Source organism: Neolamprologus multifasciatus, chromosome 3 (assembly GCF_963576455.1).
Source record: "Neolamprologus multifasciatus chromosome 3, fNeoMul1.2, whole genome shotgun sequence".
NCBI classification, from domain to species: Eukaryota; Metazoa; Chordata; class Actinopteri; order Cichliformes; family Cichlidae; genus Neolamprologus; species Neolamprologus multifasciatus.
The window spans coordinates 37,461,862-37,475,574 of NC_140441.1; the positions used below are offsets into that span (position 1 = coordinate 37,461,862).

Consider the following 13,713-nt stretch of genomic DNA (forward strand, 5'->3'; position numbering starts at 1 on the left):
GCAACCTTCCATTACAAGGTGAACTCCCAACTCTTGAGCCATGTTCGCCCCGAGAAAAAAACTTATTCTGACTTTCTTGCTAAGGAGTGTTGTTCATATTTCTTCCATGGACTGCATTTCTCACCCTAGTATGAATTATACATGTCTCCAAACTACTAGACCTGACCTGTCCAATATATTCATTGCTAATCCTGTGCCTTTTGTCACTTTGTTTGAATATCTTGGCATCTTTAACTCTGCTACTTCCAGCTCAGCCTCCTGTCTTTTTGTCAGTGCCACCCTATCCCTTTCAACTCTGCCTCACTGGTTTGTGCAAATATCAGTTACATTACATAATGAGCAACAACTCCTGCCTCCTTGTGGTTACCACTATGTATCACAAATAAATTAGTGTTTAGTTTTTTGCAAAATAATTAAATAAGATCCTCAAATTAAAATCTATTTAAAAAGTTTAAAGTTTTCTCAAAATAGTTACTGATTCAATTAAATCACATTGGACAGTAACAGTTGTGTTCAAAAATGGGAGACATTGTTTCAGGAAAAAATAAATAAAAGACAGAGTGTTTGTAGTTTTAAGATATTTTTTTTACTGTTGATTCTCTCTCTCTCACTCACACACACACACACACACACACACACACACACACACACACACACACACACACACACGGTTTGTGCAAATGTGTGTGTGTGTGTGACAAAGACAAAGAAAGAGAGGTTCTGGGTTCACTAACATCCTTTCTAGCAGATAGAGACATTATTAATTACATAAAGAGTAATGAGTCCCTTCAGCAGCCCGACGGACTCCACCAGGTGGTCTGATGAGAGAGTGGAGAATGATGTGATGTATACAGAGGTCAGATGGCACCAACCTCACTAAAATAAAGAGAAAAAAGGACTCCCACCTGTAAGCTATCAGGCGTGCGTTGTAAAGGTATTTACAAAATGTACTAAGTTCTTCTGGGCATCAAAACATGGCAGTACGCACACGGTCTGTTTGACAGGTGGAAAGAAGGTGGAGCCAAAACACAGAGTCGAGTCCTAAATCAGTGGAGACATAATCAGTCTTTATCCAATTTAAGAAGGAAAACACAAGATAGCGTTAACACCATCGTCCTCGTGGAGGGAGGAACACAAATGATATTCCCACAATGCAAATTATGACCAAGGTCATACCACCGTTTTAATAAAGTACAAGCAAGTCTTCTGCCTCGAGAAATATTTGACCAAAGAGCCTACACAGGATAAACAATCTGGCAGTTGCTTCTGAAATATTGAATCCAACAAAAAATCAAAACAAAACATCAGTCCCACAAAATAAGAAAGAACTTCCTGTACACAGTTTGTCACTGTTTCACATGTAGCTGCTGTTTGGTCACAGCAATAATACCAAAAACAGATATTTCCATAGGGAACAACAAACATTTCAGAAAGTTTAGACCTGATTTGAGACACAGAAAGAAATCACAAAGTGATGTCAGCTACACTCAGTGTGACCTGCTAATGGCATCCATTGCTTATGGGATCATAATTATTATTTAACACTGCAGACAATTACAAAAAAAGTATTAAAACTGATATTTGTCTTCATAAACACAGAAATCAGGGATCTAGGCATCACTGTCACATGAAATAAATGACGAAGACAACACTTCAGACTTTAAACTATTCTTTAATATCAGTTTTTTAGTTTTATTTATTCAGGCTGTTGGTTGAGCACATAACCTTAGAGCAACATCCTGATTCAGTTCCCTGTGTGGCTGATGATGCAAACACAGTTTGTTTCTTTAACAAGAGTTGGTAACACATGTGATACTTTAGCTGATACAGTGGATCTGAAAACATTCTCATATTACAGTAAATATACGAACTGCAATTCTCCCACAACAGTTTTAATGTCTAAAGGGAAGGAAGGATGTAGATTTTAAAATCCATCACAGTTTACTCTGTGAACAACCTTCGAAACCTGACAGTGTACACTTCAACCCTCAGCCTCATGCCGTCCCAAAGATCTTTACAACAGAAACACTTTTTTGAGGTTACAGAATTTACAGCTTGCAGCACAATAATGTCAGACATTATTTCACCTGTAGCTGCAGTTTCCATGTTCAATCATATTACTCAATCAAAGATCCATCATTATCAAAGAATGACTTGAAAATACTGATGAAGTGAATAACTATAATAACAAGCTTCAAACCATTGTTTAATTTCTCTGGTATTTATTCAGTGTGTTGACTGAGCACCCAACCCTTTTCCAAGAAACATCCTTATTCAGTATCATGTGAGACTGATGGTGCCAAAAACATGTTTCTTTAATGGGAGTTGGAAGAACATTCTCATATTACAGAACAGAGTAAACATGTGTCTCATGCACGTCAAGCATCTTGTGAAGTGATGTGACATAAATAAAACTGAACTGAAAATTATAATGAATCATTAGTCTGTACTGTAGTTGTGTTTAACTCCTGCATCTCTGTGGTCAGTATGAAAAGCACATAAACCACTGATCAGAATATCATTAACTTCCTTTTCTCTTCAAATCTTTAGAGATACTGGTTTCCTAAAATACTTTTGTTCTGGTTTCAATCATGATCACTTTTTCATTACTGTTAATCCAGACTGTCTCTCACTGTCACGGTCCTGGGTCGGTGACCCAGTGTTTTGAGTTTTTTTGTGTCTGAGTTTTTGTATTATGATCTTAGTTCTCTTTGTTGCCCCAGTTTATTCTTTAGTCTAGTGCAGGGGTCGGCAACCTGCGGCTCTTTTGTCCTTATACTGCGGCTCCGGGTGGTTTGAGAAAATAAATGAGAAGTATTTAGCTGAAGTGTATTTTATTTGTGTTTAGTTCTTTTTTTTAACTTGTAGTTCTAAATTGGAAGATTATTGTGATTTTGAAATATTAAAATAAAATTATATTATATTATTTTTTCATCACTCAAAATAAGCGTCACACTCGCGGAAGCTGGTATACCCGCCGAAACGCCGTGCATTTATCGAGACTTTCGACCCCAGGTAGGCCAGTTATGGATCTTCGGATCCACATTATGTCAGCAGCTCCACCATGAACTATGTTAAAACAAACACCGCTCACGCCTCACAGATGACAGCTTACAGTCCTGCGTAAAGATGAAAGCCCCGTTTTGCAGACGCTGTGCGCAGAAGTTCGGGACCATAAGTCTTATTGTAAACATATCACGGCAGACCCGACGATGTTTCCATGAACACGCTTTTCAGCATCTCTTTACTGACCACTTTTCACACACGGTTGCTGTACGCATACAGCCGGCTGTAGCTTTTCAGCTCACAGCCCGACAACACAACAGCAGAGAGAGCACAGACTTTAAGGCGGTGAGGCGTGATTGCGGGTGCCGCTCAGGTGCGTCCGCCTCCCCTGCAGTGGCGCTGCAGACCACGCCCCGCCACACACATTAACCAGGTAAAATACATATTTAGGCAGAATTTTGCAAATATCTAATTTTCCTTTTTTAGCAGCATAGTGCTTTTTTCCCAGTTATTTTTTAAAAGTCAGGTCAAGGCTCCAAAAGCCCAAAGGCGATATGAGGGTGGCTCACAACAGTTTTTGTTTGCTGGATCATTTTAGTTTAGCTGGGTGTCTTTCCTTTTGTTATATTTCTTTAAGAGTTCAAAATGTGTTAATTACATAAATAAAATGTAATTTTCTCTGTAGCACTTCATGGATTTCATAAGCAACACACCTTATTTGCTCTGTGGATTCTTTTGAAAAGCAGTTAAAAACTTTTCTGTTCAAACAAGCCTTTTGTTGATCTACGTATTTTATATTCTTTACATTATTTACATTTGATCTTTTACATTGTGTATAATGTCTATTGATTGTATTGTTTATTTTAATATTTGTGTATATTTGTGACTGCCTGTCTGTGAAAAGCGCTTAATAAATAAACTTTACTTACTTTAGTTGTTCACACAAAGCATAAAAGTAAAAAACAATATATACAGTGTTATCTTCATTTTAGATTTCAAAAAGTATTTGCGGCTCCCAGTGTTTTCTTTTGCATGGAAACCGGGTCCAAGTGGCTCTTTGGGTGTTAAAGGTTGCAGACCCCTTGTCTAGTGTCTTAGTTCGGCTTTCTTGTATTCTCTTTAGTTTTCTGAGTATTTAGTAGCTGCCCTCTGTGTCTCCTTGTTATTGTTCTCTGTTTCTTAGTTGCTCTGTCTCCCCTAGTCAAGTCTGCGTCTATGTTACATTTCCTGTTTTACTTTGAAGGTCTGTGCCCTTTGTGAATGTATTGAGTTTCGCTTCCCTTTGGTCTCATTATGTCTGGTTTCTCCCAGCTGTGCTCCCCTTCTGTGTCTCATTCCCCTCGTTATTTCCCAGTGTATTTAAGCCCTGTGTGTCTGTGTGTCAGTGTCGAGATCTCCCTCATGGCTGTGTTTCCGTTTATCCATGTCCCAGTTTAGTTTTGTTATATTTTTTTATCCCATTCTGCAATAAAGCAGCTTTTTGAGTTTAATTCCTGCGTGGTGAGTTTTGCGTTTGGGTCCTACTCCTGCCTCCACACAGTAGTGATGGGTAGATGAGGCCTCATGAAGCGTTTCAGCACATTCCCCAAACTATATCGACACTGTGTCGACACAGTGTTGCTGTTTTGCTCCATACTGACACCTGCTGGACCTTAAATATCATTGCAGGCAACTTACTTGAGACTCACAACAGACACTGATTCAATGACCTAGTCATACTTGTACACTGTAAGGTATTGTACTGTCCATAGAATCATTTTATATCTTTTATATTGCAAATATTGTAGACATCTTTAAAATATATTGTGAATGACATTAAGTGAAAATTAAAATGAAAGTACTGTGAATGTAATATTACCCATTTAACCCTTTAAGACCTACCATAGAACCAAGTCCGCCAGAGCTTATATTATATTTTTACATGCTGTAGTACCATTTTTGGGAGCATTTCAAGTTGCTATACATCAATACACTCATTACAGCCTAAATTTTAACAATATGTATGCATTAAGTGCATAGTAATAACATAAATTGCAAAAATGTGCAATAAACTACAAAAAAATTTAAATTGTTTTTGTTTTTTTTAACATATTTCTAGTTAGAGAAATTTAAGAGGCTTATCCCTCAAAACTGTAAATACAAAAAAGTTGCACAAAATAGTTTCCCACCACAGGAAATTTATTTTGAGTGTCTTCACAGTTTTATTTTTGAAATACACCAATTTTTATATACTGCAAGAAAAACGAAAATAAATATTATAATGCAAATTTGCAAAAAAGCAGCATATGCATCAAAATAAACTATTTCCAGCAGTGCAATATGAGTCCTAAGCATCCCAGAAACGACACAGAAAGTCATAAAGTCAAACATAACTTTTAAAAAACACCAGTGTAGGCTCATGAGGCCTTGATGGTAAAAAACTACATTTCCGCAAAAATGACGTCACTTCCGGTTTCGGGCAGGTAATGGCGGACATGCGAAAGTTTGCTGATGGATGTAGGAAGTGTTATGAACAGCTGATCAGATCAGCACAGCCTGTTTCTGGAATATTATGTTTTTGTTGCTGCAAGTGCAGTAAGCAGTACTTGTGTCAATGAAACCAGTTAATCACATGCAATGACTCAATTCAAAATCATGTTGTTTGTCAATAGGAGAATGGTATCTTGTCAAGAAGTCCCCATCTTGTCCCTGTGGTTGGACTGAGTACTACGACCAGTGCTTCATCTATGTTGCTAAGCCCATGAGCTGGGCTCAGGCTGAGGTAATATCAGTGATTATCACCAACCAGTTGCTTGCAGTCTCACTCTTTTGGTCACTAGCCAGTAGTGATGTGTCGGTCACGAACAAAACGGCTCTTAGAGCCGGATCTCTGACATGAACGACGCGAACCGGCTCCTTGTCGCGAGCCGTGGGTTTTTTTTTCTTTCTCTCACCCTCTCTCTTGCACTTTTTTTCCGCTTTACCAATGTAAAGAAAAAAGTTTTTTTTTTGGCAATTCTGCTGTCTCTTCGCTGTAGATAAACTGTCAGTCCATGAATGCAAACCTTGCATCTGTGCACAGCCTTGAGGAGTATCAGCTGATTCAGAGGCTGATATCTGATGCTACTCAGCAGGATGGAAATGCTTGGATTGGAGCTTCGGATGGAATAAAGGTATGCTAAAATACATAAAGTTATTTACCAGGAAATTAAGAAAAACAAGAATAAAAAGAATTCCATATGCAAAAAACAAAAAGGTTTTTTATGCCTTTATAGACAAAAGACGAAAGAAAACTATCAATGTGCCTTTTTTTAGAAAGCATAATTTATTATTTTGTGTTTCCCAGGAAAAGGTTTGGTTTTGGAGTGACAGGACCCCTCTCAAATACACAAACTGGTGTACTGGACAGCCTGATAACTTTCAGGGCAATCAGAACTGTGCATATGTAAATTTCTCAGGTAAATCACTGTGTGGTCATGGTAAAATAATCATGTGTTTACTTAGCACTAACTAGGTTCTTGGTACTTACAGACAAAAAGTGCTGGGATGACGGTGGCTGTGAATATGTTATTCCATCTGTCTGCGCCAAGAAAATCTGATGAAAGCACAAATACTTCACACAAGATATCACCTGAAGAATCTGTGTGTCATTATACATCTTTTATCTCCTTTATTGCTGTAATGCTACGCAAGGAATGAAGCGACAAGTAACATAAACAAGACCTGGGTTGTCTCTTAATACAAGAGAAATTCATTTGTTGTGGAAAGAATGCTTTTAGCACAGTTTCATTTAGATGTAGACTGAACTCTTATCTCTCATCTTCTAAATCAATAAAGAAAGAGCATTGAATGATGGTGTGTCATTAATCTGTCTTAAATCCATTAAAGCTTTGCAATATGTACTTCAGAATCTGTACAGTTCTGCAACTATCACTGTGTGGTTTAATATTCGCAACATCTGGAGCTACAAAGTCATGGAATATAATAGAAAATCTGGAAATATTTTTTTAAGTGGTGTTTGTAGGGTTACTGAAGTTGGGCTAGCTGGTATATAATGATGTGCTATATGGTGGCTAGCTACACAGCTATGGTTAGCATAATATAAACACAGTGAAGCTGGGGGATGAATGCTAACTTTTTTCCACTCGATAAAAGTTTACATGAGGGTTCCCGAAGGGTTAGGAACATATGTAACTGCATGGGAGGATGCTGTAATCAGACCAAAATTCAGAGAGGAGAACAACTGCAATATAAAGTTAGTCATTAATATACTGCTGTATGGGCTGGGCTGTAGTTGCATCATACTCTGTTCTCTCTGCAGAACATTTCAGTGCATGTGCCAAAGAAAACGGAAACAAAATGGCTATTGTTCAAGTTATTACTACTGCATGAGAGTGCTTGTATAAACAAGAGCTGTGCTTCCCTACTATTGCCAATGTAGGGTACCAATGCAATGCTACCCTAGGAAAGACACATACAAACTCACACTTGGCCCTCTCTCTCTCTCTTTCACACACACACACACACACATTGTGCATTTCTATTTATGTTGTATCTTTTTATTACATACCCCTACAACCCTCTCTTTTTTCTGCCTGTCCTGCCTCAGACATGTCAAACTGTATACCACAAATAATGTAGTAACACAAAAAGAACACGAATGGAAATGAAGAAATAAACAGATAAAAGAAAAACCTGAACAAGAGGAGCCTATAGAAAATTTATCAAGCAATCTTGGAAAAGAAAAAGAGAGAAGGAACTTTCATGACTTTAGCAACATTTCTAACGGGTTGAGTTCACTTTTTAGACCACACACGTCAGAGAAACATATCTTTGTATCTTTAGATATTTTGGGCTCTGTCAGATTTCAGTGAAACAAAGCAGTGTTTATTGAATTAGGCTCCAAGTTCCATTAAATTGTTTGGTCTTATGTGTTATTTTCCTATCGTTGATTCTTCCTAATAACCTTGAATACTGTTTAGGCCTTGGGGCACAATTCTCTGATCTTCTGTTGTCTTACAAGAAGATATTTTACCATTCCTGTTGGAAACTTTAGCCTGCTGGGTGTGTATTTCTGGTGGACTGGTTTGGGGAAACTAAACATTAGAATGTCGTCTGTCCAAATCGTTACATTCCAAGAAGATTCCATCTATTTAAACATGAGCTAGGGTCAAGTCCGGCGTTTTCAGGAGGAGAGTGTTGTGTACTTCAGTAAACCCAGGGGAGCTTCGAGGTGAGATGCTCTGCACACAGGAGAATTTGTGTTGGTGTGTAATTTAAAAAAAATATTTATAAACAACAAAAAAATAATTATATGTTTTATTTTTAAGAAAATAATTCCAACTTTATTTGTCACGGCTGGGGCACCAGTCGTGTGATGGAGTGAATGAGGACCCAAGTTGCAGACAGCGATGGAGATGCGAGTGAGGTTTTATTTACAGTGTTGCAAAGTGACAAACAGGAAATGAGGAACAAGCCAAGCAAAACCTAAACTGGGAAAACTAAAAACCAAACCTGAAATCATAACACAAAGGGAGGACACGAGGCGAGGAGCAGAGAAACACCAAAATAACACAGAGTGACACAGACAAACCGACAAGGAACACTGACTGACACCCACTATATATACACACACAAGGTAATCAGGTAATGGCACACAGGAGAGGAGCACAGCTGATCCTAATTCACAAGATGACAGGAAGACACAAGCTGACACAGTGATAACAGACACAGACCTTCAAAGTAAAACAGGAAATTCACAAAGACAAACTCAGGGACACAAACAGAGCAAAGGAGGGAGAACACTAAAGTGCTACACAGAAGAACCAAACCCTAAGCACTAATACAAAATAAGAATTAACAGAAAACATAAGATGAATCCAAAATGAAACACAAAACGCTGGGTAAACGACCCAGGATCATGACAGTACCACCACCACCACCACCCCCGGCTGGCTCCCGACAGCCTCAAAATACACCACCAGATCCAGGTGGTTCAGGACGGAGGGCCAGGAACAGAACAAAACAAGAGCCCCCAGGAGTCCAAACAAAGCGTCCATAATACACTCACAGGAGCAGAGTCCAAAACATCAGCTCGGGGACTGATAGCACAACAGTTCACATAGTTGCTGGCTCAAGACCCAGGATCATGACATCATTGTTTACTTTCAAAAAACAAAATCAGCCCAATATGGTGAATGTATCTGCCACATATACTACTGTTTGGATAAATTGCAGAGTGTGAGCATAACCTTTATGGTCCACAGATATGTGGCCAAAATGTAATATTAAGGCAACAGCATTTCAGTATTATACTAAAACCAAATAAATATTATAAACTAACTGAGAATAACACAGTGGCGTTTTTGTCATAACAGTTTAAAGGCAAACTGTATTGTTGCTGTATATGTGCAGAAATATATTTAATATACGTATTATAAAAGCCCCTTGATGGAAATGTTGGATTGTTTTTAGGTCATGAGTAGGGATGGGTATCGTTTAGGTTTTATCCGATACCAGTACCAAACCGGTACTTTTGAAACGGTGCCGGTGCTTAAACGGTGCTCAAACCAGTGCTTAAAGAATGGAGAACACAAAATTGGTCCAAAAACCTCTCATGTTCAGCTGTTTTTTTGTAAAAAGATAACAATGTTAGCCTTTTCTGCAGCTATAGGGGATTTATGGCATCACTCTTTGCTGGAAGCAGTGCTTAAACAATGGAAAAAACACAAACTTTGTCCAAAAACCTCTCATGTTTAACTGTTTTCCACTTTTTCTTTGGTCATTTTAGCTTTTTTGGCCAGGGTGAAGGGAGTATCTGACATTAAACAAGAAGACAGCTGCATGTAACTGTTGCTAGTTCACCTTACATGCATTAATGTAATAACGTGGTTAGCCTACTCAGCGTAAATTACACATGAACAACATTAAGCTACTCACGCAGAGAAGAACGACTGCTGCTGCCATCATCATCCTCATCATTTCTGCTACACTGGCAGGGCTAGGGGCCAGGACTCTCCTCTTTGGGTTTTTGGGGGATGTTGCTAACTCCGGGTCCAATAACAGGCACCACACCCGCAGTAGATGTGCTCGGTGTGAGGTCTCGCAGCAAGCTATCAAATACGGCGCATTTCTTGGCTTTTAACACACTATGAGTCGGTTTTCTCTGTTCTGTCACGGGGACAAAAGAATCAGGGTTAATAGGTCCTTGTATATGCATCTAGTTATCTCAAATCTCTAAATGATTTCACACTGTTTGTTCTAAAATAAGATGAAGCGAGAATCCTTTAAAAACTGGTAAGGTCAGACATTATAAAGAATAATTCTGCATGTTCTTTAACTCTTGCTGTTTGCCTGCAATCCAAACAGTGGAGTAGAAGATGTTGTGGTAACTTTATTTTGCTTGTTTGTTAAGCATCTTGCAAACAGTTATATATTAACCAGTTAAAAGAATTTGAGACACCAGGGCTATTATATTTTTATAGACCGGTCACCACCCATGTAAAATCTAGGAGGACTTTATTTTTTTGTCTGTGAAACACAATATCATTCTCTCCTTAATAAAAGTGGCAGATAAAAGCATTGATAATGACATTTTTAATCATTACTTTGTTTCAGCATGGCTTCTATTACTACAACCAGTCACCATCTGATAATCCCCTGATGCATTTCTTAAGCTAAACATGCAATTTCCTGTTTTAAAGCACTTTCATCCAGTTGAGGAAAACTGGTTAGTATAGCATGAACACGATCACCCCAATGTGAACATTAGGCCAGTTTTATTTTGACCAGTAAAAGTTTTGATCAATCACTGCAGAGGTGCATTTTTCCCAAGTAGTAGCATGTGCATTTAAAAAAGAGCCACTCCAGATGTTACTTTGAAGCAACACGAGGAGTAGGTATGCTCGGCCGTTACCCTTCAGGTAAATTCAGCTTTCATTCTTATTTAGCAGTTTTTAAATGAAACAAACCAGAGCAGAATGCTAGAATTGGCTATCTTTGATTTGTGGAGAAGAAAAAGACCCAAAGGAAACAAAGATTAAAAAATTTAAAAAATACATTAAAAACTTGAGTCTTTGGTGTTGATCTCTAGTTTCCAAACTATAATAAAAGAGAGGGAAAAAGTCAAAATTCCTTCTCCACCAGTTCTTTCAAAGCTTTGAATTTTTCAGTATGCAAGCAGGTGGCTTGGTGATGCAGGAGAGGCTGGATCTTTGCATGGTTAGAGGTCAATTATTGATGAATGCTGCAAAGGACAGTGGTGCTGCGCCTTCCACAACCCTGAATTGGACAAGAGAACATGGATGGCATCTCATTTTTGTGTACTGGACATTTTAAATATGTGTTCCCCTTTCTTTCTTTTCTTTCTTACCAGAAATATTTTGAAATTCTTTGAAATATTTTTCAGGTTGACAATTGTATATTGTCAATTTGTATTTATATTATATTGTATTGACTATTTTCTGGTAACATTTCTGTAAACAGACACTCTCTATTTTATAAATACAGGGAAGGTTGGGCAATGAACTACCAATTAAAGAAATTAAAAATACTTTATCATCTGGAAAAACTGAGACACAGCCACAACTTTACTTTTTTTGTGGAGCACAAAGCATTTTCATCAGAAGGTGGCAGCAGAGATCTCTAATCTGAATCTCCTCTTTTAACTGACACGTTTACAATTTTTACAGATTGAACTCTCTTTGAAGTTTAAACACGATATTGAAAGAACAGTTTACACTGAACTGTCACACAGTTAGTCTGAGAAATAAAATCTGCATACCTACTGACTACTTGTGAGATAAAGCAACAGAAACTAACATTGGAAATATAAAGAGATGTTTCAAAATAGATCAGTCATATAGCAAAGTTATTAATGAGCTGTGATGACATTGAGCTTAGAGCTGGGTATCGTCACTGATTTCTAGAATCGATTCAATTCCGATTCACAAGGTCCCGAATCGATTCGATCCACGATTCGATTTAATTCGATTCGATTCGATTCACTTCGATTTGAATCTGGGAAATTTTGACAGTCAGAAATATTATAATTCAGATCAGTACATTTACATATTTTTGTATCTATAAAAAGGATGCTGACATACGCAAGACTTTATCAAAGGTGTGAGCATCACAGCAGATGTCTTTGTGTCAAAATAGCTGAAGATAAAACACAGAAAAACATGAAGGTGATTTTCCTGTTCTGGGATTTTATAAAAATATTCTGCAGTAGATCAAAAACGAAAGAAAACCATTAATCAACACATGAACATTACCTCTGAAGTTACAGCGGTTTTATTAGAGACATGGCTAAGCGTTTTGCATTTTGCATAATTTTAAAAAGTTTAAATTTGTTCAGTATTGAACGGCAGAAATTAGGTTTTCTTTTCGGAAGTAAGTAAAACGAAAAGAAAAAAAACGTCAGCCGACAGCGCTGTAAACAACGGTAGACTTGTGCGTAACAAGCAAGCGAATAATCAAGAAAACAGTACAGAGAGAGAGAGGGAGAGAGAGGGAGAGAGCTGTGCATCGTGGTCGAAGCAAAACAGTAAAAGTCAGAGTGAATACATGACGATGTTTATGTGAAGCCTAGTTTGGATCTTCTTTTGCTGCTGGTTCGTCAATATTATTTGGAGAGACATCAAACTAACAGCTTTAGAATCAGCGCATAAAGGACGTGAACACAAAGCGCGGATCCGCCGACAGATCAGAATCAGCGAGCTGTCGGCTTTCAGCCCCGACCATGAGAAAGGCGACATCTAACTGATTCTGATCCGCGGGTTGCGCTGTGTGTTTTGTGCAGAATCCGTGTTCCTGCTCTCATTTATTGTCTTAGCTGTTTGGTGGTTGTTGAAATTTTGTGAGATTTCACCAGAGATTCTGGCATTTCGGGCAAAATAAATTTATATTAAAAAATCGATTCAGGATTTTAATGAATCGATTTTACGTTATCCAAGCCAGAATCGATTTTAATCGATAAATCGATTATAAAAACCCACCCCTAATTGAGCTGTGTTTGTTTAATAGGAGTTGGTAGCAAATGGAGAGGTGATTCTTTAACTGATACAGTGGCTTTGTAAACATTCTCATATTACAGTACACAGAGTAAGTCATATATTATTATGTGAAGTGGCGCAATATAAATAAAACTGAATTAAAAATTGAAAGGAATCATTCAGGGTGGTCAGGACGCAGTCTATTGTTGCATCCGTACCTGTTCCTCTGGTGAGAATGACTACTGTCCAGCTAACCTCTGCACCCACACTGTCCCAGGGTAAGGGAATCCTCCAGTCACCAGAGGAAGCAGCTGAGTTCAACCCCTGACTATGCATCCAGAGCTGTCAGAGTATTCAGAACACCTAGAGTTCCCAAGGTACTGTAGGAGAAATATCAAATGACAAACATAGACCCAGCAGAGACGTAAAGCTTCATTTTATCTTGCAAGAGGAGTAACAGCATTCATGCAGAAACCTGAATTGGGGAAGTCTGTCACTGTTTTATACACTTCTCCTTCCTAGATGAAAATCATTGTTCATTGGTGTACTAATAGACAATCTAATGACTTTTATTTTACATGGAAGTCATTCCTAACTGTCCTTTTCTGTCTCATTTTCCAATTGGCTGTTCGCCGAATTGCTCTTCAGGTTGCTCCTCAATTTCAGGTGTGTCCTCAGTCAGAACTGGGAAGAAAAAAGAAACATACTGTTGGCATGTTTTGCCAACAGTATG

At 38.1% G+C, this 13,713-nt stretch overlaps 1 protein-coding gene and 1 long non-coding RNA gene across 2 annotated transcripts; both read left to right on the forward strand.

Moving 5' to 3' along the window:
* The first annotated feature begins 5,627 nt into the window (after positions 1-5,627).
* LOC146522994 (ladderlectin-like) lies at positions 5,628-6,835 on the forward strand. The gene is made up of 4 exons (XM_085143057.1): positions 5,628-5,767; positions 6,024-6,158; positions 6,332-6,443; positions 6,517-6,835. The coding sequence occupies exons 1-4, from the start codon at positions 5,747-5,749 to the stop codon at positions 6,582-6,584; spliced, it is 336 nt and encodes a 111-aa protein (XP_084999183.1). The 5' UTR covers positions 5,628-5,746; the 3' UTR covers positions 6,585-6,835.
* Positions 6,836-12,991: 6,156 nt separating this feature from the next.
* On the forward strand, positions 12,992-13,713 carry LOC146522995 (uncharacterized). Its single transcript, XR_014871158.1, has 2 exons — positions 12,992-13,468; positions 13,629-13,713. It is a non-coding gene; the product is annotated as an uncharacterized LOC146522995 (long non-coding RNA).

What these genes read in the sequence shown, in the direction of transcription:
- LOC146522994 (XM_085143057.1), top strand. Translation starts at nt 5,747, where the DNA reads ATGAGCTGGGCTCAGGCTGAG. An exon ending in TGAGCTGGGCTCAGGCTGAG is followed by an intron (nt 5,768 to 6,023) that starts GTAATATCAGTG and finishes TCTTCGCTGTAG; the next exon opens with ATAAACTGTCAGTCCATGAA. An exon ending in TGCATATGTAAATTTCTCAG is followed by an intron (nt 6,444 to 6,516) that starts GTAAATCACTGT and finishes TGGTACTTACAG; the next exon opens with ACAAAAAGTGCTGGGATGAC.